At 44.0% G+C, this 25,203-nt stretch overlaps 1 protein-coding gene across 1 annotated transcript; it reads left to right on the top strand.

Annotated features, from left to right (window-relative positions):
- The first annotated feature begins 4,596 nt into the window (after window positions 1-4,596).
- Window positions 4,597-24,096, top strand: tm4sf18 (transmembrane 4 L six family member 18). The gene is made up of 6 exons (XM_073041576.1): window positions 4,597-4,897; window positions 13,479-13,568; window positions 13,664-13,806; window positions 15,316-15,496; window positions 19,507-19,559; window positions 21,892-24,096. Exons 1-5 carry the CDS (start codon window positions 4,721-4,723, stop codon window positions 19,555-19,557), a joined length of 642 nt encoding a protein of 213 aa, XP_072897677.1. The 5' UTR covers window positions 4,597-4,720; the 3' UTR covers window positions 19,558-19,559; window positions 21,892-24,096.
- Window positions 24,097-25,203: the final 1,107 nt, after the last annotated feature.

The raw sequence follows: 25,203 nt of genomic DNA, 5'->3' as shown, positions 1-25,203 counted from the left end.
AGACTCTTGAATGACTCCTGACTCCACCCCACCAACCTTCCCAAGCAGATATTGTCTGATAGCATCCATTGATTGAACACTCATAGGAAACAATTACCTAACCGTGACCAAGAATATAAAAGCACATGAACTTTCAAGCTGATAACCTCCAGATTCCTTGCTGGTGGGGTCATTAATGTTTTAACAAGGATTTGTGAAACCTCGTACCACCAGTTATCAGTGGTATGGTAAATATTCTACGTAGTGCAATCTTTAAATAGATATTACATAGGTTTCAGGGATTGGTGTGAACAGTTTAGGAAATGTGTTAATTGGGTTGTGTTACCTGGCAGAAAGCATGTTCCACTGACTCAGCCTGGTGGTTACTCATCTGGAACTTTTGGAGGGTGACCACTCTGATCGAATTGTTTTGACTCTCACATGATCTGTGTGTTACCACTGAGGAGCTGCCCTACGTCGGTGAGTGATTCAGATTTCCCTGTGTTTACCCACTGCTGATAAGGTGAAGTAAAAGGAACAAAGAATTCAGCGTACAGCTCTGTGGCAGTTCATTCATTATTTAACTCTCAAAGTACCAGAATCAGAAACGGGTTTAATAGCACCGGCATATGTCGTGAGATTTGTTAACTTTGTGGCAGCTGTTCCTGATTCGCTGAGTGTGTGCCTTTAGGCGGCTGTACCTCCTCCCTGATGGCAACAGTGAGAAGAGGACATTTCCTGAGTGATGGGAGTCCTTAATGATGGATGCTGCCTTTTTGAGGAATCACTCCTTACTCACACCATGCATAGGGACACTTGTAACATGCTACTGTCCCTGTTGTTCGTCTTATTTGCAAAAAGGTGGCATGATTAACATGAAATTATATAGCAATCCCACGTGGCAGTCAATTAGTTGTCCCTCAGAGCACAAATTGATGTTTGATTATCACACGAGAGATGATCCTGATCCCATCTGACCATCTCTTTCTGATTTCTCTTTGTTCTCATTTCTCTTGGAAACAATGCCCCTCCTCTTCTCCCTGTACCACTCTCCACCTTCTAGAAGCCTCAGGCACAGGACTGTCCACTGGTCTGAGCCTATATTAATCTTAAGCACCTCTATTAAAACATGCATTGATATACTCTGTTCCAGTGAAAAAGAAAGTTCCCTAATTACAAGTTTCCTGCCACTAAGCACATCTACATGAAACAGTGTCACAGGAAAGCAGCATCCATCATCGGGGAGCCTCACGTCTAAGGCCATGTTTTCTTCTCACTGCTACCATCAGGAAGAAGGTAGAGGAGCCTCAGAACCCACACCACCAGGTTCAGGAACAGTTATTACCCATCATCCATCAGGCTCTTGAACCAAAGGAGATTGCTTCATTTGTCTCATCATTAAAATGTTCCCACAACCGATGGACTCACGTTTAAGGACTCTTCATCTCACGTTCTCAATATTTATTGCTTATTGTTATTTCTTTCTTTTCGTATTTGCAATTTGTTGTCTTTTACACGTTGGTTGGATGCTCAAGGGGTGGTCTTTCATTGAGTCTGTTATGGTTATTATTCTATTGTAGAGTTATTGAGTATGCCAGCAAGAAAATGAATCTCAGGGTTGTATATGATGACATATGTGTGCCTCGAAAAAAAATTAATTTTGCTTTACTTTGCTTGCCACACTAGACAGCAGCTAGGCCACCCTGCCAAATATTCACCCCCCCCGCCACCCCACCACCCTTTTCACATCGACTGAGTGGTGAACGTTGCTGCTTGTGGGAGCTTCCTTTTGGACAAGCAGCTCGGAACACTTACTTTAGAGCAGGACTTCAAGCTGCTTCACTCCGACATGGGAAACACAAAGTAAATACGAGTCTTTTATTCAATGGTGCAATCAGTTTTGCAGATGAAGCAGAAAGTCATCTACTGCATCTCCTTTGTCTACCCTGCTTGTAATTTCCTCAAAAAATTGCAGTAGGTTAGTCAAGCAGGGTTTTCCCTTCAGTAAAACATGCTGGCTTTGGCCTATCTAGTCATATAGCTCCAGGTACTCCATAATCTCATCCCTAACAATCGATTCCAACAACTTCCCAACCACTGATGTCAGGCTAACAGGTCTATAGTTTCCTTTCTGTTGCTGACCACCCTTCTTAAGTAGTGAAGAAACATTTGCAATTTTCCAGTCATTTGGAACAATGCCAGAATCTATCGATTAATGCCTCCGCGATCTCTCTAGCTACTTCCTTCAGATCCCAAGGGTGCATTCCATCAGGTCCAGGAGGTTTATCCACCCTCAGACCATTAAGCTTCTTGAGCACCTTCTCAGTCATAATTTTCACTCCACATACTTCACTTCCCTGACACTCTTGAATGTCTGATATACTACAAATGTCTTCCACTGTGAAGACTGATGCAAAATGTGCATTCAGTTCCTCTGTCATCTCTGCGTCTCTCATTACAATATCCCCAGTGTCATTTTGTATTGCTCATATATCTATCCTCAACTCTCTTTTACCCTTTATATACTTAAGAAAGCTTTTAGTGTCTTCTTTGCTATTAGTCGCCAACTTCCTTTCATAATTCATCTTTTCCTTCCTAATGATCTTCTTAGTTTCCTTCTACAAGTTTTAAAAATCCTCTATCTTCCCACTAGCTCTGGCATCCTTGTATGCCCTCTTCTTTGCTTTTACTTTGGCTCTAACTTCACCTGTCAGCCATGGTAATGTCCTTCTTCCTTTCGAAAATTTCTTCTTATTTGGAATATATCTGTCTTGCACTTCCCTCATTTTTCACAGAAACTCCAGTCATCGATGTTCAGCTGTCCTTCCTGCTGGTGTCCCTTTCCTATCAACTTCGGCCAGTTCCCCTCTCATGCCATTGTAATTTCCTTTATTCCATTGAAATACTGACACATTGGAATTTAGTTTCTCCTTCTCAAATTTCAAAGTGAACTTGATCATATTGTGATCACTGTTCCCTAAGGGTTCCTTAACCTTAATCTCTCTTATCACCTCTGGATCATTGCACAACACCCAATCCAGCACAGCCGATTCCCTAGTAGCTTAACAACAAGCTGTTCTAAAAAGCCATCCCTTAGACATTCTACAAATTCTCTCTCTTGAGGTCCAGTACTGGCCTGGTTTTCCCAATCCACTTCCATGTTAAAATCCTCAGTGATTATCATGACATTGCCTTTCTGACATGTCTTTTCTATCTCCTGCTGTAATTTGTAATCCACATCCCGGCTGCTGTTCGGAGGCTTTAGGGTCCTTTTACCCTTGTCATTTCTTAACTCAACCTATACTCTACACCGTCCGATCCTATGTCATCCTTTTCTAATAATTTAATATTATTTCTTATACACAGGGCTTCACCACCCACTCTGCCTACTAACCTATCTTTCCGATACACTACATATCCTTGGACGTTCAGCTCCCAATGGCAACCATCCTTTAGCCAAGTTTCAGAGATGGCCACAACGTCATACTTGCTAATCTGCAGCTGAATTTCAAGATCGTCCATTTTGTTTCTTATGCTGCGTGCATTCAAATACAACACTTCCAGTCCAGTATTTGTTGCTTTCTGTTTTAACTGCACCATGCCCCTATTGCCCTGTAACTCATCCCACCGGCTGTGATTATGCCTCATCTCCTGCCTGTCCTTTCTATCATCTCTATCTTTGATTTATTTCTGTTTTCCCCTTCCTCAGCCCTATCACTCCGGTTCCCAACCCCCTGACAAATTAGATTAAATGGTCATTGGAGCAGAAGCAGGCCACTTGGCCCATCGAGCCTGTTCTGCCATTTACTCATAACTCATCCTTTTTTTATGACACATTGTCAATGTGAAATGTGAATCATTGATGGTTAAGACCATATTTTTCACCTTTAAAGAGCAACAGATGATGTAGGCTGAGGTGGGTTTGTATTCACTTGTGTGGTGTGTCTATATCTGAAGCTATTTTCGGCCACTGAGAGTCAAAACTGACTTACTAAGCAATTCCATTTCCCAGCTAGTCTGTTCTCCCCATATTCCCATCCACTCCACCACCATCAACCCCCCACCAGATTTTACCACTCCCACAGGCAACTTAGAGAGGCCAGTCAACTGACCCACTTGCATGGATTTGGTGTGGGAAACCGTGTGGTTTTAGGATGAAAATGCAAGTTTCAGACAGACAGCAGGTGAAATCAGGACTGATCCTGAGCCCCTGTATCTGTGAAGTAGCAGCCCACGAGCTCAGCTTCACCACCGTGCCGTCTCAGGGGGTCCTTTTGTTGCTCGCATTTTCTGGGGCCCATTTTATGCTACAATGGCCAAGTAGATGCAAGCATCAAGGGCAGGTCCTTGTCTGACTGCCAGGGAGCACACTCCAGGCCTGTCAACACTGGAAATTGCCTAACACCCAGAAGTTCTTCAGCACTTCATTTCGATCATGGAAATAGTGTCCTTTTCCAGCTTGCCTGATTCACTGAACACCCAAACTTTTCAGCTCCACAGGGCACTAACACCAGTTGCGGTATCTTACACATTATCGGCAGAGCTGTTTTCAATGACACGGCTGACAGGTTTACTCTGGCAGTGACACGCCTTTGCAGCCAAACACCCTTAAGTGCTCAGCTCCTAGCTGAGTTCAAACGCAGTTCCACATCTCGGGAAGGTCGCCTGTCCACTCTGACTCTCTCCGCTAGAGCAGGACGAGGGCTAAGAAAGAAGAAGTCTTCGTCAGGAGGATAACACGATGTGTTTTGAAAAGTGTGCACGGTGCATTGGTGCTACACTGATACCTCTGGCTGTTCTGGCTGTTGCGGCTAACATTTTGCTCTATTTCCCAAATGGTGAGACAAAGTATGCAGAGAGAAACCAGCTCACCAATTTGGTGTGGCTCTTTGAAGGAATCATTGGGGCAGGCATATTGGTAGGTATGTTCTGTCAAAGGCTTTCGCAGTTAAAGTCAAGATGAAAAATAATACTAGAAGTAAAATTTAATGCTTCTGCTAAGAAGGGCCTTGAGTATTTCATTTAATTATCTTTCTAATATGTTAGATTTTCTTATGCAGAGACAGTATGTACTAGATGACTATCCCTGTGTCCTGGATGTGACTTTTTATTGTTTATACTTAAGAAACTGCTGGCCAGGCCTCCAGTCCAGATCCAAGAGGTTTTGGTTTTACTGCTTAAACTGAAGGATAGGGATTTAATTGCAACTTTGATTTGTGTAGCGCCTTTCCTGTAATAAAGAATCTGCGTTGAGCTTGGCTCTTTTCCCAACGACAAATGTGTTTTTCTTCTGCGTGCTCAGGTTTCTTCCCCCAATCCTAAAGACACGCAGGTTAGTAGGACAAATGGCCAATATAAATTGTCATTTGTATTCATGGCTGGCAAGAGAATCAGGAAAAAGCGGAGAAGGTGCTTGCAAGAGGAAATCTAAGATGTAATCTAAGATGTGTAGATGAATAATGCATTCAAAATGCTGGAGGCCCTCAGCAAGCCAGGCAGCATCTGTGGACTGAAGTAAGAGGGCTTTGTCCCAAAGCGTTGATTGTTTAAATCTCTCCAAAGATGCTGATAGTCCTCCAGCAGTTTGGCTGTATTGCACAAGATTACCAGCATCTGCAGAATCTCTTGTGTAGATGGGTGTTTGACGGCCAGTATGGACTCAGTTGGCTAAAGGGGCTGTTTCCGTGCTCTAACATAACAGGAGAGGTATCAACTACAAAGCTACGGGGATATCAGGAGAGACGAGCAAGGGCCTGGGTCAAGGTGGCTTTTGAACAGCTTCTTAGAGAAAAGAGGCAGTGATGATTGGGAAAAGAAACCTGGTGCTAGGGCTGGAAACATCTCGTCATTGATGAAAATGATACCTCAAAAAGACAGCATCCATCATTAAGGACCCCCATCACCCAGGACATACCCTCTTCTCATTGCTGCCATTGGGAAGGAGGTACAGGAGCCTGAAGGCACACACTCAACTTCTTCCCCTCTAGCATCAGATTTTGAATGGACATTGAACCCATGAACACTACCTCACTGCTTTTACTTTTCTCTTTTTGCGCTACTTATTTAATTTAACTTTATATGTGTGTGTGTGTGTGTGTGTGTGTGTATAAATGATTAAAATTATGAAAATTAAGCGGAACAGGTATGGGAGCTGCAGCAAGATAAGGATATAGGATCGTTTACAGTGTACTCCATGGGGAAGTCTAGTAATTTCTAAGGTAGGGACATGTTCGGCACAACTTTGTGGGCCGAAGGGCCTGTATTGTGCTGTAGGTTTTCTATATTTTCTATGTTTTTCTATGTACAGTCAGCCCAGGCAAGCGAGGTCTTTGAAGAGCATAGTTTCCCTTTGCACAACAGGGAACGGGAGCCATTTGGCATAACAAGACAAGATAACGATGTAAATGAAGGATTCTTAACATTGGCACTTACTATTGTTCAGTTACTTTACCAATTTACTAATTCTGGAGTATTAATGGCTTTTAGATTCTATTGTCGATTGACAGCTGTATTATCTTAGTGTGATTGAAGAATTTGAACATCCTCAAGGCTATCGGAAAGTCAATATCTGTATCCAGCTCATCGATTTCTGCATTAAAGTGGCATTTCTTTGTCAATATTTTTGAACGGTGTGGTGACAGGGGCCGTGCTATTGTCTTTGTGTGCAAGTAAATAAGGCCTGATTGAGGAATGTAAGCTTTCAGAGCTGATTTAATTGGCGACAACACAAGAAGCCGTCAGGAGATCTGAGTTTTAAAAAAATGTAATGTAGTTTTTCTGAACTGGAGATCACCTTTGGAAGCAGTCACAGGAGTAATATTCAAAGGAGAATTGGACAGGTAGTTCAATGACAAAAAAGAGAAATTTTGCAGATGCTGGAAATCCAAGCAAAACACACAAAATTCTGGAGGAACTCAATAGGCCAGACGGCATCTACGGTAAAGAGTATAGTTGATGCTCCAGGCATAGAACCTTCATCAGGACAGGAAAAAAGCTGAGAAGTCAGCGTAAGAAAGTGGGGGGGGGGGGGGTGGAGGAAGAACCACAAAGTGATAGGTGAAACCAGGAGGGTGGGAGGGGTGAAGTAAAGAGCTGGGAAGTTGATTGGTGGAAGAGATACAGGGCTGGAGAAGGGGGAATCTGATGGGAGAGGACAGAAGGCCATGGAAGAAAAAAAAAGGGGAGAGGAGCACCAGAGGGAGGTGATGGGCAGGTAAGGAGATAAGGTGAGAGAGGGAAATGGGAACAGGGAATGGTGAAGGGGGGGGTGGACATTACTGGACATTTGAGAAATTGATGTTCATGCCATCAGGTTGGAGGCTACCCAGATGGAATATAAGGTGTTGTTCCTCCAACCTGAATGTGGCTGCATCGCGACAGTAGAGGAGGCTATGGACTGACATGTCAGAATTGGGATGGGACGTGGAATTAAAATGTGTGGCTATTGGGAGATCCTGCTTTTTCTGACAGACGGAGCGCAGCTCTTCGGCAACGCGGTCTCCCAATCTGCGTCAGGTCTTACCAATATACAGGAGGCTACACCGGGAGCACCAGATACAGTATTTGACAGGTATTTTGTAGTTCTATGGGGTGGGGGAGAGCACGACAGGGGGATTAACTCCTTTGCTGTCGTGAGGATGATGTGATGACTGGGGTCTACGCCGTAAGAATTTGTATTTTTCCTGTACTTCCATCAAAGTTCAAAGTTCAAATTTATTATCAAATTACGTATACAGCATAAAACCTTCAGAGTAATCTTTTTTTGAATCTGAAAAGATTGAGGATTGCAGCAATAGGAAACTCCAGCATTAGGGACTGTTTAGGTATCCTGCTTCTCCATGTTTGCAGCTTCCAAAATACCCAGTTGCAGGAAATGTCTTCCTTGAGGAACTTAATTTTAAAATGTTATCATTTGTCACCTTCTGGAATTATCGGTGAAGGAAATGAAACGCAACCTCCAGATGGTGTTTCCGTTGCTCTGTTCTCTCGCTGTAGCTAGGCATAGCTCAAATGGCATCTACAAATTTGTTGATGATCCAACCACTGTTGTCAGAGTTTCGGATGGGTGACAAGAGGGCGTAAAGGAGAGAGATATATCAGCTAGTTGAGCCGTGTCGCAGCAACAACCTTGCACTCGACATCAGTAAGACCAAAGGGTTGATTGTGGACTCCAGAAAGGGTAAGATGAGGGAACACACCCCAGTCCTTATTGAGGGATCAAAGGTGGAAAAAGTGAACATTTTCCAGTTCCTAGGTGTTGATATCTCCACGGATCTATCCTGAACCCAGCATATTGATGCAGCCACTACGAGGGTATGACAGCAGGTATACTTCATTAGGAGTTTGAGGAGATTTGGTATGTCAGCTAAAGCACTCACAAATTTCTACAGATGTACCGCGGAGAGCATTCTAAATGGCTGCATCACCGTCTGGTATGGGTGGGGTTGCTACTGCAGAATAAGTTGTAGAGAGTTGTAAACTTAGTTCTATCGTGGGCACTATCCTCTGTAGGATCCAGGACATCTTCAAGTAGTGAGGCCTCAGAAAGGCGATGTCCACCATTAAGGGCCACCACCACCCAGGACATGCCCTCTTCTCATTGCTGCCATCAGGTAGGAGGTACAGAAGCCTGAAGGTACACACTCAATGATTCAGAAACACTTTCTTCCCCTCTGCCATCAGATTTCTGAATGGGCATTGAACCCATGAACACTATCTCACTACTTACTTTATTTCTATTTTTACACTACTTACTTAATTAACTATTTAATATATATAATTGCTGCAATTCAGTTTTTTTCCTATTATTACGTATTGCATTTTACTGCTCTGTGAAGTTAACAAATATCACAACATATGCCTGTGGTCAGATTCCTCGTTCCGTTTTTCCCTTTGTGCTTGTACGCTGTGCACTGCAGGAATGTATCCAGCATAACAATGGACTGAAATCACTTGCACCCCTGGGACAGGTGTGCTGTTCTGCGCTTTTCCATGCAGGTAATGATATCCTCTGACTTCCTGGAGACCCTAACTTCAGTATGGGATATCGGTTCCATGATCACAAGTGGTTAGCTGAGGGAGAACAGCAGCACTCGTGGTGTTAGAATTCTATTATGACCCAACTTCATAGATCAGTATGAGCCAGCCATTCCCCATTAAATTCGTTATGTTTCATAAATTCAACACATTAAAACAATTCAAAGGAAGACTCGGAGTCCGAAATGTTATCCTAACCCTCATGTATATGTTAAGCGAGACACGTGTGTATCATATGGTAGCATGATGACATATTTCTACATGGTAGTGGAGTCTTGTGTCTTTGGCAAGGTTTAATCAGCGTGGCGCGTAGATTGGACTCTGTAGTTCATGCTCTGGTACGTTTCTGTCGCTCCTTTCCTTGTTGATACTTTGTGTGGTTTTGGCTCTCCGTCCTGCGGTCAATGAACAACGCAGCGCTCGATTGAACTGAACTGAGCTGAAACCGAACATTCCTGAACTGCTTTGTTGAATTTCTGGTTTGGAGTTTTATGTTCTGTTTCTTTTTCGCTCTGTTTTGCTGTCTGTGAAATTGGTTCCTTCCTTTGCGCATTGGGGGCTCGATGTTTTTCGTTGTATGGTCTCATGGTTTTTCTTTGTTTGGTGTCTGTCTGTGGGAAGATGAATTCAAGGTTGTGTACTGCATGCATACTTTGAATAACCCATAATGAATTACTTAAACATATAGGAATGTTTAATCAAACAATATAGATTCAAGATACTCAAATATTATTGAAATATTAAATACACCACAATATTAGCCCTTTTTTGTGTGTTTATATGTCACTGACTTGCAGAAATATTGCAGCACTGCTAATAAAGGGATATGAGGGCTCTACATGGTACCAGTGTCTGCTGCCTGAGTGTTTTGACCAGAGTTCACTCTGACCTTTGACATTGATAATTGAGGCATAATGTTTCCTGAGGTCTTTGCTACAGGCTTTCAACCCATTTGCCAAAAGTTTTTATTCAAGTGGTTGACAACCAAAGATGAGTGGCACACAGGCGCAGCGGGTAGTGCTGCTTCCTCACCGCTCCAGTAGCCTGGGTTCGATCCAGTATCTAATACTGCCTGCATGGAGTTTGCACGTTCTCCCTGTGACCACAGGGGCACCCTCCCACTACCTGTGCCTCATAGCACTGGTGCATCTCACCAAGAATCAAAGCGCGATTCAGATTACAGGGAACTCAAAAGGGGAATGGGATGAATGGTATTGTTCAGTTACAAGCCGGCATGGGCCAAATGGTAATCTTCTGTGTGGTTGTAAGTGTGGAGTACTGTCTTCAGTTGGGGGTATGGAAATGCTGTTGGGTGGGGTGGGGCAGTGGTTTAGAGATGAAGCTGGGTTGGAGTGGTGTATTAGAGCTGTGGTAGAGAAGGGTCTGAACTGGATCAGTGCTTCTCGTCTGGGATAATCCAGCGTTCGAGCCATGTGATACCTGTGCTGGGTTAGGATGGCACCTATATTGGGATTTTGTTCTGTAACAGTGACTGGGGCAGGTCTCCTGGGGTCTAGAGGGTCAGTAACAGTGGATGGCATCCAAGGCTAGGGGTGAGCTGTGTCTGGGGAATGGGTTAGGTCAGTGCCTGGGATCAGTGGTCTAGGAGTTGAACTGATAGCCTGGGCTGGGGCGGTATCCAGGCTCTGCGCCATTTCCATTACACTGGCTTGGACTGTATAATGCCTGGATAGCAATGGAGTCAGGATGGGTTAGGGTGATGCCTCAAATAGGTAACTGTGTAGAGCTGTGCTGATGCCTTGTTTGAAACAGTGTCTGGGAGGAACTAGTCCCTGAGAGCAGTGACTGGGTGAAAAGTGGATCTGAGTCTGGGACAGTATGCAGGAGCTGCTATAATGAATCAGGTCTGCATTATGGCAGAGTCCAGGGTCAGAGCTGGACTAATGTTCAGGGTGTGCAGTGGGGCAGTATCTGAGGATTGAGTTGGAGCTGAGGCTTAGTTGAAGGAGTGTATAGCAGCTGGGTTGAGTACTGCCTTGTGTCTGCAATGGGGCAGTGTCTAGGGGCTGGGTTTGTCAAGGAGCTAAGCTGGAGAGATTCGATTGTGCAATGACCAGGAACAGGGTTAGACCAGTGTTTGGAGACAAGGTTGGGCAATGTCTGGAGACAGTTCAGCAATGTCTGGTGACTGTGTTGGGCTATCCCTGTTTGGGTTGGGCAGCTTCTGCATCTGTTTGGGCACTGTCTAGAAATGGGGGTTAAGTCAATGTCTGGGTCTGTGTTGTACTGGTGTCTGGGTCTGGGTTAGACCAGTGTCTGAGAGAAGTGTTGTTTTATGTCTCCGGGAATTAACTCTGGGCTGGATATGTACATGAATTCCTGTCTCAAGAGGGAACATGCAACATCAAACATCTCACCTTCTTATAGATACCTTCAAGCAGGAAGTACAGAAGCCTGAAGTCCTACGTCACCATGTTCACCAGTAGCTACTTACCTTCAATCAGTTGGTTCTTGAACCAACTCCCACAACCCTAATCGCTACAGTTTAGCAACACAATAATCTCTATGATCACTTTGCTTTTTTTGTTCTCTTTATTTCCTTTCTCATAAAAATTGTGTATAATTTATGTTTGATTTGTATTTCTCTTGTGTGCTGTTTATAAAATGCTATGTGCCTGTGATGCTGCTGCAGGTAAGTTTTGCGTTGCACCTGTGCATGTATGACTGTGAATTTGAATTTCACTGGAATGGGTGAGGATGTGTAATTGGAGTTGGAGACCAGCAGAGGGCGGTGTTGCATGACTGAAATATGACATCTTACATTCAAAGATTCAGGACTGGTTAAGATACAAGCCTGAAAATTGTCTATTTATTTTATTTTATTGAGATTCAGTGTGGACCAGGCCATTCGAGCCGTGCCACCAAGCAACCCACTGATTCAACCCTTGCTTAATCACGTGACAATTTACAATGACCAATTAACCTACTATCCAGAACCTTTTGGATTGTGGCGGAGCACCCCGAGGAAACCCACGTGCACACGAGAAGGAATTCACAAACTTGCTTACGGAGGGTGCCAGAACTGAACTCCAAACTCCGGCATTGAGCTGTAATAGCGTCACGCTAACTACTACACTGTTTTAAAGTTCAAAGTTTCAAAGTTAATTTTATTATCAAAGTACCTATATGTCACTATATACAACCCTGAGATTCATTTTTCTTTAGGTATACTCAGAAAATCTAAAGAAAAGTAACTATAACAGTATCAATGAAAAATCAACTAGAATGACAAAGACAAACTGTGCAAGTGCAAATATAAATAAATAGCAATAAATAAGGAGACCATGAAATAATGAGATAAAGAGTCCTTAAAGTGAGATCACTGGTTGTAGGAGCATTTCAATGATGGGGCAAGTGAGTGTAGCTATCCCCTTCTATTCAGGAGCTTGATGGTTGAGGGGTAGTAACTGTTCTTGAACCTGGTGATGTGAGTCCTGAGGCTCCTGTACCTTCTACCTGATGGCAGCAGTGAAAAGAGAGCCTGATCAGGGCAGAGGGGATCTCTGACGATGGATGCTGCTTTCCTGCGACAGCGATTCACATAGATGTGTTCGATGGATGGGAGGGTTTCCTTCAGTAACCAGGTGTAGTGGAGAACAAAATGATTGTTACTATGGATCCGATGCAGCATAACAAAACACAATAAAGATAAGTATTAAAGCAATCTTATATAAAACACAATGTGCAAGTTACTGTTGAGTGTGGCCATTCATACGAGATTAGCTTATATACATAGACTGATTGTATGTACATAAATCAACGCTAGGCACAGGAGTATCTGAACTTAAGGTGACTCTAACAGGAAACGATAAAGTGACAAAGTGACTCTTGGCATAGGAACCCTTCTGGGTAGCAGCGGGGCAGATGAAACCTGGCGTTGGGGTGTGGGTGGAGATGTTGATCAGCATGATGGCCTGGGAGAAGCAACTTTCAGTGGGGTAGTTTTGGTGTGGATCTTCCCTGACACGGGTGGGACAAACAGACCATGACCCTTTATGATATTGCTGGCCTTTCTGATTTGCTCGATTTTAAAACTTATTTATTGAGATACAGCGCAGAGTAGGCCCTTCCTGCCCTTCGATCTATACCGCCCAGCAATCCCCCAACAGCGCTAGCCTGATCACATGACAATTTACAATGACCATCCTACCAGCCGGCACGCCTTTGGATGGTAGGAGAAAACCAGAGCACCGGGAGGAAACCCACACGGTCACGGGGAGAACGTGCAAACTCCTCACAGACAGCAGCGGCAGTAGAACCCAGGTTGCTTGTACTATAAAGCGTTGTGTTAACCACTTCACCACTGTAGGAGTTTTATGTGCCTTTCTGTATGAACTGCCTGTCCTTGACGGCAGGCAGGCTGGTCCCAGTAATGTGTTGGCCAGTTCTAACTACCTTTTTGTAAAGGTCCAGCCACTTAACGATCTCTTTTTAAATTGCAGATGATTTTGCCTATCGTGGTATTTATTAGCCTTGAGCATGATGATTGCTGCGGTTGCTGTGGGAACCAGGACTGTGGCAAAAGCTGTGCAGTAAGAAACCACCAAAATGCTGTAATACTGGTATTTAATCAGGGCGAGAGAGCTTAGACATTGGGCCACTGATACTGCTCTCCTCTTTCTTTCAGATGTTATCTTCTGTTCTGGTGGCTCTGATTGGGATCGCCGGTGCTGGGTACTGTGTCATCGTTTCTGCTCTGGGTTTAGCACAAGGCCCGTACTGTCTCACTGACTTGGGATGGGAATACCCCTTCAACGACACCCATGGAAGGTTAGCGAAACCAGATTACTTCATTATTTCCACTGCAGAGTGCTGTGTTTCAGACGGAACATTGATGGGGGTGGTTTTGAGGATAAAGTGGGGTGATAATAAAAGTGGATGCCCTGATGATCCACTTTGTAATGTAAAAGGATTTGGATTTGAAGACTAGCTGTTAGAATAATTAATTAACAAAATTGTTTGGATGTGTTCCTGTTGAATGTTGACAGGCTTAGAAAGAATGGATGTTTCCTGTAGTGGGGGAGTCCAGGACCAGAATGAATCTGCCGAATTCACTGCCACAGATGGCTGTGGAACCCAAGTTACTGGAGATATTTAAAGTGGAGGCTGACAGGTTCTTGGCCAGTCAGGGTGTCAAAGGGTATGGGGAGAAGGCAGGAGAATGGGGTTGAGTTGGATAATAAATCAGCCTTGATGGAATGGCAGAGCAGACTCGATGGGCTTAATGGACTAATTTTGCTCCTGTGTCTAATGGAGCTTTCATGGCAGAATGTCACGCAGTCCCACTCAATGTAATCATCCTCAGGAGCCATAGTCGTCCCTCACCAGCTGGAAAATGAACAGCTTCTTCATGCCTTAGTTGCTTGACTCCTGTAGGATGGTGTCAAGGCTTGGTAAAAGGGTTCAGAGATTTATTACAATACCCTTCTTCCTTTAATCTTTGGTGTTTGGATTACAGAGTCATAGAGCATTACAGCACAGAAATAGACCCTTTGACCCATCTGGTTCATGCCAGTCTGATTATAGAAGACCATAAGACATAGGAGAAGAATTAGGCCATTTGGCCCATTAAATCTGCTCTGCCATTTCATCATGGCTGATCCATTTTCCCTCTCAGCCCCAGATCTCCTGCTTTCTCCTCATATTCCTTCATGTCCCGACTAATCAAGAATCTATTAATCTCTGTCTTAAATATACCCAATGACTTGGCCTCCACAGCTGCCTGTGGCAATGAATTCCACAGATTCACACTCTCTGGCTAAAGAAATCATTCATCATCTTCATTCTAAATGGACATCCCCCTATTCTGAAGATGTGTCCTTTGGGCTTAGACCCCCCCACCACAGGGAACATCCTCTCCACACTCACTCTATCTAGGCCATTCAACATTTGCTAGGATTCAATGAGATCCCTCCTCATTCCTCTGAATTCCAGTGAGTACCGGTTCAGGGCCATCAAACGCTCCTCATATGATAAGCCTTTCAATCCCGGAATCATTTTTGCGATCTTCCTTTGAACCCTCTCCAACGTCAGAATGAACAATGGGGTAGAGTGGAGGAGGAGGAGGATGTGTTGAAAGGGTTATATTCAGAATTCAGGAGGAAGCCTAACCAGCAGCACACGTCGGCTGATTCTGTCCTGTGGAATGAGGATGGGTGCGTCAGCTGTTGATTTCCACGGGACCATCTTGATGTAGACTTTAGAGTTGACCCAGTGAGGGTGTTTTCAGATAGGAACCACACTTGAGGAATTGACCTTCTGTCTTCTTTCCATTCCCAGCTACCTCACCAACTACACCAGCTGGAGTCAGTGCACTGAACCAAAACATGTGGTAACATGGAACGTGACTTTATTTTCCATCCTTCTGGGACTCAGTGGAGTCGAACTCATCCTGTGTTTTGTTCAGTTAATAAATGGCTTGGTCGGAGGGATCTTCGGAAGCTGTTGCCATTGCCAAGAGGTAATTACGCACCCCACTCTGATTTCTGCCGGGTGGAATTTTCACTCAGATGTGTGGTTCTTTTTCATAGAGCATTTCTCCTGAAATCAGTCATGAGTCACAGAGTCATAGAGTACTACAGCGCGGAAACAGGCTCTTTGGCCCATCTAGTCCATGCCGAACTATTATTCTGGCTAGTCCCATCGCCCTCCATATCCCTCCATCCAAACCTCTTAAACATTGCTATCAAACCAACATCCACCACTTACTCTGGCAACGGGTTCCACAGTCTTGCCACCTTCTGAATGAAAGGCTCCCCCTCATGTTCCTCTTAAATTTTTCACCGCTCACATTTAACCTTTAGTTCTAGTTTCACCCAACCTCAGTGGGAAAAGCCTGCTTGCAATTACGTAAGAACATAAGAAATAGGAGCAGGAGTAGGCCATCCGGCCCATCGAGCCTGCCCCACCATTCAATAAAATAATGGCTGATCTGTCCATAAACTCAGCTCCATCTACCTGCCTTTTCCCCATAACCCTTAATTCCCCTACTATGTAAAAACCTATCTAACTGTATCTTAAATATATTTAGTGAAGAAGCCTCAACTGCTTCCCTGGCCAGAGAATTCCACAGATTCAGCACTCTCTGGGAAAAACAGTTTCTCCTCATCTCCATCCTAAATCTTTTCCCCTGAATCTTGAGGCAATGTCCTCTATTTCTAGTCTCATATACCAATGGAAACAACTTTCCTACTTCTATCTTATCTAACCCTTTCAAAACTTTGGATGTTTCTATAAGATCCCCTCTCATTCTTATGAATTCCAGAGAGTATAGTCCCAGGCGACTCAATCACTCCTCATCTCTGGAATCAACCTGGTGAACCTCCTCTGCACAGCCTCCAAAGCCAGTATATCCTTCCTCAAGTATGGAGACCAGAACTGCACACAGTACTCCAGGTGCGGCCTCACCAGTACCCTGTACAATTGCAGCATGACCTCCCTGCTCTTAAATTCAATCCCTCTAGCAATGAAGGCCAACATTCCGTTTGCCTTCTTAATAACCTGTTGTACCTGCAAGCCAACTTCTCACGATTCATGAACAAGCACTCCCAAGTCCCTCTGCACAACAGCATGCTGCAATCTTTCACCATTTAAATAATAATCTGCTCTTCTATTATTCTTCCCTATCGATACCCCTCATAACTCTGTACACCTCTACCAAATCTCCTCTCACTCTCCTACAGTCTGGGGAATAAAGGTCTAATTCACCTTTTATGTTTATTTTCCCCACATCTGAAGATTCTACCAGTCACGTGCACACCAAGACCAAGTTACAGTAACTAATGAACCTACCGGCCTTTCCTTTTACATTCATTCAAGGGATGCAGGCTGAGCCAGCCTTTAATCGTTCATCCCTAGCTGTCCTTGAGAAGTTGGTGGGCATCTTGGGGACGTGGGACGAAACAAGAACCCCTGGAGAAAATCCGCCCAGTAACGTGCAAACTCCACACAGACAGCACCAGAGATCAGGACTGAACCCAAGTCTTTGACACTGGGAGGCAGAGCCTCTACTCATTGCATCATTATACAGACTTCAACAATGATTTATGATTACCTCACCCTCTTGACCCAACAATCTACCTGGTTACGATCTTACACCTTATTGTTCACCTGCACTACACTCTCTCTGTATCTGCTGTACTTTATTCTGAATTACGTTATTATTTTACGTTGTACTACCACAAGAACTGCGTCATGATTTTGATCTACAAGAACAGTATTAAGGCAGTGGTAGCGTAGTGGTTACAATGCTGTATGGGACAAGCGACCTGGGTTCAGTTCCCACTGCTGCCAGTAAGGAGTTTGTACGTTCTCCCCTGACCGCATGGGTTTCATCTTCTCACAGTCCAAAGATGTACCGGTTGGTATGTTAATTGGTTATAGTAAATTGTCCTGTGATTAGGCTAGGATAAAATTTGGGATTTCTGGCTAGCACGGCTTGATGAGCCAGAAGGACCTATTCTCTGCTATATGTCAATCAATAAGTAAATAAATAAATATGAATAGTATGCAAGGCAAGAATTTTACTCTATCTTGGTAATAATAAACAAACTCCAATTCCAATTCCGATTCTATCAATCAATCGCCTCTTTACTCTCTGGCATTTTTGTTTGCGGGGAAGTTGCAATGAATTAATTCGCTAGTACCTCACATCCTGTCCTGCTCACAACATTGTCCAAATAATTGATCGCCTTCACTTGGAGGGAAATTCTGAACAGTAGTTAACTCAAAACAGGAGATATTTTAATTGGGTTTCTTGGGTTTTTTTTTGCTTGGTGTCGGCACCAAGTTTTGAAATGAGCATCCGCATCCTCGTGAGGTAAGAAACAAAAAGTGAGTGAAAGATTTCTGGTTATAGATTTTAGGTGCTGTGGTAGGGCTTTGCTGGAGTCTTAGTTTCACTGATGAGCCAGGCTGTGTTGGATCCTCACTGGAGATCATTGGGCACAGAAGGGCTGCGGGCAACGGACCTGCAGTCCTCAGGTAAATACAATAAACCTCCTCCATCCCACTGTTGAAAACCTTCCATCTTCACCCCCTACATCCTCGTCCCAGTCCCCCTTCATCCCATTATGATGCGACCCCTATAGAATGACCTGCAAGTGGTAGAAAAGGGCTGAAAGTGATCTTACGTAAAGTGTGGGGGCAACATACTTAATGTGGAAGGAAATTAATAACACGTTTTCATCTCTTCCTTGAAGTGGCTGAAGCAGCCGCCATTTTTTGTGGTCCCTGCGGGCTTCTGCTTTCTTGGGTACCTCAGTCTGAGAAATGGAGCTGCAGCACATCCCCACCGCTAACCCAATTCTCCCTTGGGGTGTGAGACCGATTGGGAATGGTGGAATGAATTCCTTCAGTTTAGTCATCTGGAACTGATAGTTCCTTCGCTGTGCTATCAGGTAAAAAGGTGAAGGTCAATAGTGAGGATTTGTGCTGAGCACTGAATATATAGTGAGGTCAGCTGAGAAGATCATCGGGGTCTCTCTTCCTGCCATCACGGACATTTACACCACACGCTGCATCTGCAAAGGAAACAGCATTATGAAGGACCCCATGCACCCCTCATACAATCTCTTCTCCCTCCTGCCATCTGGGAAAAGGCTCCGAAGCATTCGGGCTCTCACGACCAGACTATGTAGCAGTTTCTTCCCCCAAGCTATCAGACTCCTCAATACCCAGAGCCTGGACTGACACCTTGCCCTATTGTCCTGTTTATTATTTATTGTAAATGCCTGCACTGTTTTTGTGCACTTTATGCAGTCCAGTGTAGGTCTGTAGTCTAGTGTAGGTTTCTCTGTGTTTTTTTTTATTATGTAGTTCAGTCTAGTTTTTTGTACTGTGCCATGGTCCTGAAAAACGTTGTCTCATTTTTACTATGCACTGTACCAGCAGTTATGGTCGAAATGACAATAAAAGTTGACTTGACTTGACTTATTCTGACCAGAAAACACACTCAAATTGCTTGAGGAACTCAGCTGGCCAGGCAGCATCTATGGAGAAGAATATAAATCAACAATTTACTCATCTCCGTAGATGCTGCCTGGCCTGCTGAGTTCCTCCAGCATTTTGTGTGTGTTGACTGGGTTTCCAGCATCTGCAGATTTTCTCTTGTTTGGGATTCGGCATTTGTAACCAGACTGTGAGTTGTTGGACTGTGGCTGCAAGTCCACCACCTAGTGGTGAACAAGTCAAACTGCAATGCAGTGAGTTCCCTCTGAAACAAAACTTGGGGCATATCCCCTTATTTCCTTTCAATTCTCTGATACCTCATCCATGGAAAGATAGATTGACCTTACTCCTATTTAACGATATCTTATCCTTTGAGCATTCTAATTTGTTTACCATCCTGCTTGTCTCAGGCTCCCTTGCTCTCTTTGGCCAAATCTCCTGTCTGTGTGCCCTCGAGTGGATCTTACTGTTGTGTTCCAGTCCTTTGATCCAAACTTCTAATTCTGACTTTTTATTTAAAAGGACTCGAGTTGCGACAACGTTGAAGTCGATATGTACGAGTTTACAGGTTAGAGGTGAGTGCCAAGATTGGGCAGGAGAGGTCTTTCTGGAGGGGGGGGGATGAGGGTGAGGGTGAAGGGAGTGGATGTGAGTTGAAACTGGTGGGAAGGTGGAACAGCCATGGGCAGAACGTGAGAACTGGGTGGGTTGATTGTTCTGAGTAGCGTCTCAATGCACTCCATACACTGGATGCAGAAGAAGTTTACCAGGAAGCTATCTGGATTATAGTTCATGTGCAAGGAGAGGCTGGACACACAGCATTTATTTTCCCTGTAATGGTGAAGAGTGAGGGGAAAAAATTTGTGAGAGGCGTAAGTAGACAGCTGATATTTTTCCTCATGGTCAAACCAGATGATATTCATTTAGGGTGAGAAGGGGAAAGTTAAAAGGCAATCTTGTTTGCTCAGTGGATGGTGGATGACTGAAATGTGCTGCCAGGACTGGTGGAAGAGGCAAATATGAAAGCAGACAAGAACGTAAGAAACAGGAGCAGGAGTCGGCCATCTGGCCTGTCGAGCCTGTTCCGCCATTCAACAAGATCATGGCTGATCTGGCCACGGACTCATCTCCACCTACCTGCCTTTTCCCCATAACCCTTAATTCTCCTACTATGCAAAAATCTATCTTACCTATCTATCAATATATTTACTGAGGTAGCCTCCACTGCTTCATTGGACAGAGAATTCCACACATTCACCACCCTTTGGGAAAAGCAGTTTTTCCTCATCTCCATCCTAAATCTACTCCCCCAAATCTTGAGGCCACGTCCCCTAGTTCTAGTCTCACCTGCCCATGGAAACAACTTTCCTGCCTCTATCTTATCTATCCCTTTCATAATTTTATATGTTTATATAAGATCTCCTCTCATTCTTCTGAATTACAGTGTCTGCTTAATCTCTCCTCATAGTCTAATCCCCTCATCTCTGGAATCAACCTGGTGAACCTCCTCTACACCACCTCCAAAGCCAGCATATCCTTCTTCAAGTAAGGAGACCAGAACTGCACACATTACTAAGATGCGGCCTTGCCTGTATCCTGTACAGTTGCAGCATGACCTCCCTGCTCCTAAATTCAGTCCCTCCAGCAATGAAGGCCAACATTCCATTTGCCTTCTTGATAGCCTGCTGCACCTGCAAAACAACTTTTTGTGATTCATGCACAAGCACTCCCAAGTCCCTCTGCACATCGGCATGCTGCAATCTTTTACCATTTAAATAATAATCTGCTCTTCCATTTTTCCTTCCAAAGTGGATGACCTCACATTTACCAACATTGTATTCCATCTGCCAGACCCTTGCCCACTCACTTAACCTATCTATATCTGTCTGCAGACTCTCTGTATCTTCTGCACAATTTGTTTTTCCACTCAATTTAGTATTATCAGCAAACTTAGGTATACTACTCTCGATCCCCTCTTCCAGATCGTTAATGTATATTGTGAACAGTTGTGGGCCTAGCACTGACCCCTGCAGCACACTGCTCACCACTGATTGCCAACCAGAGCAACATCCATGTATCCCCAGAAGCATTCAAGAGGCTTTCAGATGGACGTAAGCAGAGAACAGAGGGATATGTGCAGGCAGAAGGGACTAGGTGTCATTAGTTGAATGGTTTGGGACAATGTCACGGGCTGAAGGCCTGTTCCTTTGTTCTACTAGGAGAGAGTTGATGGTCAGAGATTTGGGAGATCACAACATTGGGAGAATGGTAATGGATTATATTTGTGTAGAGTATTTGGGCATTTGCTATGTGGAGTATTGCATAAACTCTCTTTGACCAGAAGCATCATGAACACACCTGACAAGCGACTCATGACAGGCCCTGACGAGTAACGCACACCATGTTACAATCTTTATATTGTTTCTTAAACTTGTACCAACCCAAAAGCTAAGATCACACTTGAGACGCATGAATGTGGACGAACCTCAACTTGAAAGGAGAAGTGACCCCAGATTTTGGAGTTTGGTTTCGAACTGGAAGGTGAATAAACCTGGGGATGGACAGCTCTGAAGGACGGAGAATGGTTAGACACAAAGATCTGGGAAGAGCCACGGAGTTTGAAGGGTGGTGGAACTTGGCTGGGAAAGGATTTGAGTTGGAGGTGAAGTTATAGGACTGTCGGTCTGCTGTAATGGCCTGCTCTGTGGTCTGTTGAGAACCTGAGCAAGGGCTTCTCCTTGTTAAAGCATATTTGTCTTCGGTGGGGAATTGGGGCTATGTCGGAAGATTTCACAATGCTGCCCATTACAAAGGTCGCTGCTCAACAGAGGAGTGATCTGGTTAGGTCTAGTTACATGAACAATACTCGAATCTGCTGAAAGATGATGGTCTGCTCTCTCCTTCCAGTGTAGCCACTCGGTGTCGGAATGGAAGAGGATATGAACTGCTCTGCACTGCAAGTCCTTGCTGCTGCTGTCTTCTTGTCCGAAATCAAGCCCCTAAATTTCCTCAGACTCTCCTCCCACTTTCTGTTCAACGGGGTTCCACCAGGCTTCTGGTTAAAGTCCAAGGAACTTCAGATACTTTAATTTATTCTTAAATATTTGATAGTGCTGTGCATACGATTTTCCATCTGCACACAAAGTAGTGCTGCACACTGTTGTGAAAACAGAAAACAGTTATAATAATGAACACCTAGCCTTTTCAGGGCATCTAATTGGATAGGTCAATGAGTTGAAAATTTTTCAATTCACAACGGTGTTTGTACATATATAGCAGGAGTTCCCAACCTTTCTTATGCCATGGACCCCTACCATTACCTGGAGGGGTCTGTGGACCCTGGGTTGGGAATGTCTGCCTTATAATCACTTTGTGGCATTTTTCTATATGTCTATATGTTGTGGTTTGTTTCGTTCCATTTTATTAATTGCTATTCATAGTTGCAATGGATACTTTGATAATGCTTGTGTTCCATAGGCTGTTGCTTGGTAATCAGCTGAATTGCTGGGTTGGAAGAATTTGAAAGACCACCTGCCATTTATGACGATGCCATAATCACTGGAGCTTTGAATTATTATTAGATCAAGGTTGATCTGTATCTATCTGCCTCAGTTCCATTACCTTCAATATTCTTGCCTAACAAAGCCCTGTTAATCTCCGTTTGGGGATGTTAAATTGGCGGCAAACTCAACAGCTTTCACGGGGGTTGGTCATCAGACAAAAAACAAGCTGCTGGAAGAGCTCAATGGGTTGGGCAGCTTCGAGGCGAAGGGGCGGTCAACGTTTCAGGCTCAGACCCTGCATCGGAAAACATTGACTATCCTTTCACCTCCACAGATGCTGCTTGACCTGTTGAGTTCATCCAGCACTTCGCTTCTTACGAAAAATCCCCCTCATCCATTTTCCCCAAAACGCTCACTGCTATATTTTGGGACCTAGTTTTGTACTAAAGAGGAGCTTTTCTTTCCGACATTACGTTTGGCTGATGGGAGTGGAGGCTGATTTTAAAACCAACCAGTTGGTGCTGTCCCAGTTTATATGGTGCTTGATGCTGTAGAGATGTAAACCAGGGTTTGAATTCTGCAAAACTATCTGTTGAATAATGGAAAAATCAGGCAGTAAGAAGCAGCCTGGAAGCATCAGTTTTATCCAGGAGTTAAACCCTGTGCAACTCACACAAAATGCTGATATATGGAGGGGAATAAACATTCCGGGCCTCGGTCTGAAACATTGACAGCGTGAGACCTGATGAAGTGTCTCAGTCTGAAACGTCGACTATTTATTCCCCTCCATAAATGCTGCCTGTTCTGCCGAGTTCCTCTAGCATCTTGTGTGGGGTGCTCAATACTTCCAGCATCTGTGGAATCTCCTGTATCACTAATAATCAATAAAGGGAAGAGATATCTGGCTTCTCATATTCCACACAAAATCAATGAGCATTGAGAGATTCTTGTGGATTCATCCCAAATTCTGTGCTGCCAATAAATGTCAACATATATTTCATGAACCGTACAGTGTGGCGGAGCGGTTTGCATCTTCACAGCTCCAGCAGTCGAGGGTCATTCTTGGATTCTCACTATGTAGACTTTGCACTTTCTCCCAGTGACCATGATGGTTTCCTCTGGGTGCTCCATGGCCCAGAGATACACTGTTTAGTTAATGGGTTACTTCAGATCAACTCTGGAGTGGGTCAATGACATAAGAATAAACAGGCATTTGATGGGCATGTGAGGGAGAAGAAGCAGATAAGTTGTATAGCACTAAGGATCTCTGGGTAAAGGGGCTAAGTGCAGGTAGGCAACTTGGTCAACTTGGACAACATGGAAAAGTTGGACCAAAGTGCTTGATCCCATGCTGTGTAAGTCTATGAATCTTCCTATGACTCTAAGCTGCAGGGTTATAGGGGGAGGAGAGATGGGATTGCTCTGTTAAGAGCTAATATGAGCCTGATGGGCTGAATGGCCTTTTGTTTAATAATAAGGGAGTAAGAATGATGCATGTGGCTTTCAAATTGTTTATGCGGACTATTGAGTGATCCCACCAGTTTGCCAGATGTGTTAGCCATTGGCACAATGATGGTAGATGCTGGTACAATAAACTGACATAATACTACATGTGCACTTGCTGTTTTTTCGTACCAATTTCAATTGTTATTTGTATTTTATAATGACTGAATGAACATGAGAAAGTAGGAGCAAGAGAAGGCCACTCAGCCCTTTAAGTCTGCCCCACCATTCATTGAGATCATGGCTGATTTTCTAACAATGCACCTTTTCCCACCGCTGGAGCATGTCCCCATATCACTTGGTTGAGTATGCCCTCAAGAAAATAAATCTCAGGGTTGTATATGGTAACAAGTATGCACTCCGATAATAAATTTACTTTGAGCTTTGATTAATGTCCAGAAACCTATCAACCTCTGCTTTGGATGAAAATACAAGAGCCTCCAACAGCTTCCAGGTTAGAGAACTCCAAAATTTCCCTTGACTCTGAGAAAAGAAATTTCTCCTATCTCAGTCCCAAATGTTTGGGGAAAATATGTCCCCAGCTCTTGCCATTGAGGGGGAAACATCTTCCCCGCAGCCAGACTGTCAATTGCCTGAAATTTCAATGTGATCCCCTCTCGTTTACCTACAGCTTAGAGAATATACCCATAGTCAACTCAGTCTCTCTGTGCGAAGCAAATCAATTACCGATGGAACCAGTAAAAATTCCTGTAAAGCTGCTACAAACTTTCTCAGGTTGGAGACCACGACTCTACACAATAATTCCCCGATAGATCTCACCAAGGTTCTCTACAAATGCAACAAAAAAAATGGAAAGCAATTGATGTTTCCTTTCCTCATACAGATGCAGCTCAACCCATTGAGGTTCTCCAGCCTATTTGGTGTTCTTCCAGATTCCAGTGTCCACCATCTCTTGCATCTTCCCTATAGAAGTGCATTAAGACTTCCCCATTTCTGTAATCATCTCCTCTTGTACCTTATTTACCCTCTAACTAACTCACTGCACCTCTATGTTGGTCTTCAGTGTTGTGTACAAGCACACCCAGGTCACTTTGAACATCAATACTACCTGATATCTCATGATTTTCTGTTACATACAGTGAAGAAAATGATCTCCTGCTTTACCATCCACCCACCTTGCCCATATTCCCTCAATATCCCTTTACATCCTCCCCCACACTCACATTTCCCCTTGGTTTTGTATCATCATCAA

The sequence above is a fragment of the Hemitrygon akajei genome, chromosome 3 (assembly GCF_048418815.1).
Source record: "Hemitrygon akajei chromosome 3, sHemAka1.3, whole genome shotgun sequence".
NCBI classification, from domain to species: domain Eukaryota; kingdom Metazoa; phylum Chordata; class Chondrichthyes; order Myliobatiformes; family Dasyatidae; genus Hemitrygon; species Hemitrygon akajei.
Note: the sequence above shows the minus strand (reverse complement) of the source record. Positions and strands in the feature narration are given on the sequence as shown.

Coding starts and splice junctions, on each gene's coding strand:
- tm4sf18 (XM_073041576.1), top strand. CDS start 4,721: ATGTGTTTTGAAAAGTGTGCACGGTGCATTGGTGCTACACTGATACCT. Junction 13,807..15,315: donor TTCAACGACACCCATGGAAG/GTTAGCGAAACC, acceptor TTCCATTCCCAG/CTACCTCACCAACTACACCA. Junction 15,497..19,506: donor GCTGTTGCCATTGCCAAGAG/GTAATTACGCAC, acceptor TTTATTTAAAAG/GACTCGAGTTGCGACAACGT.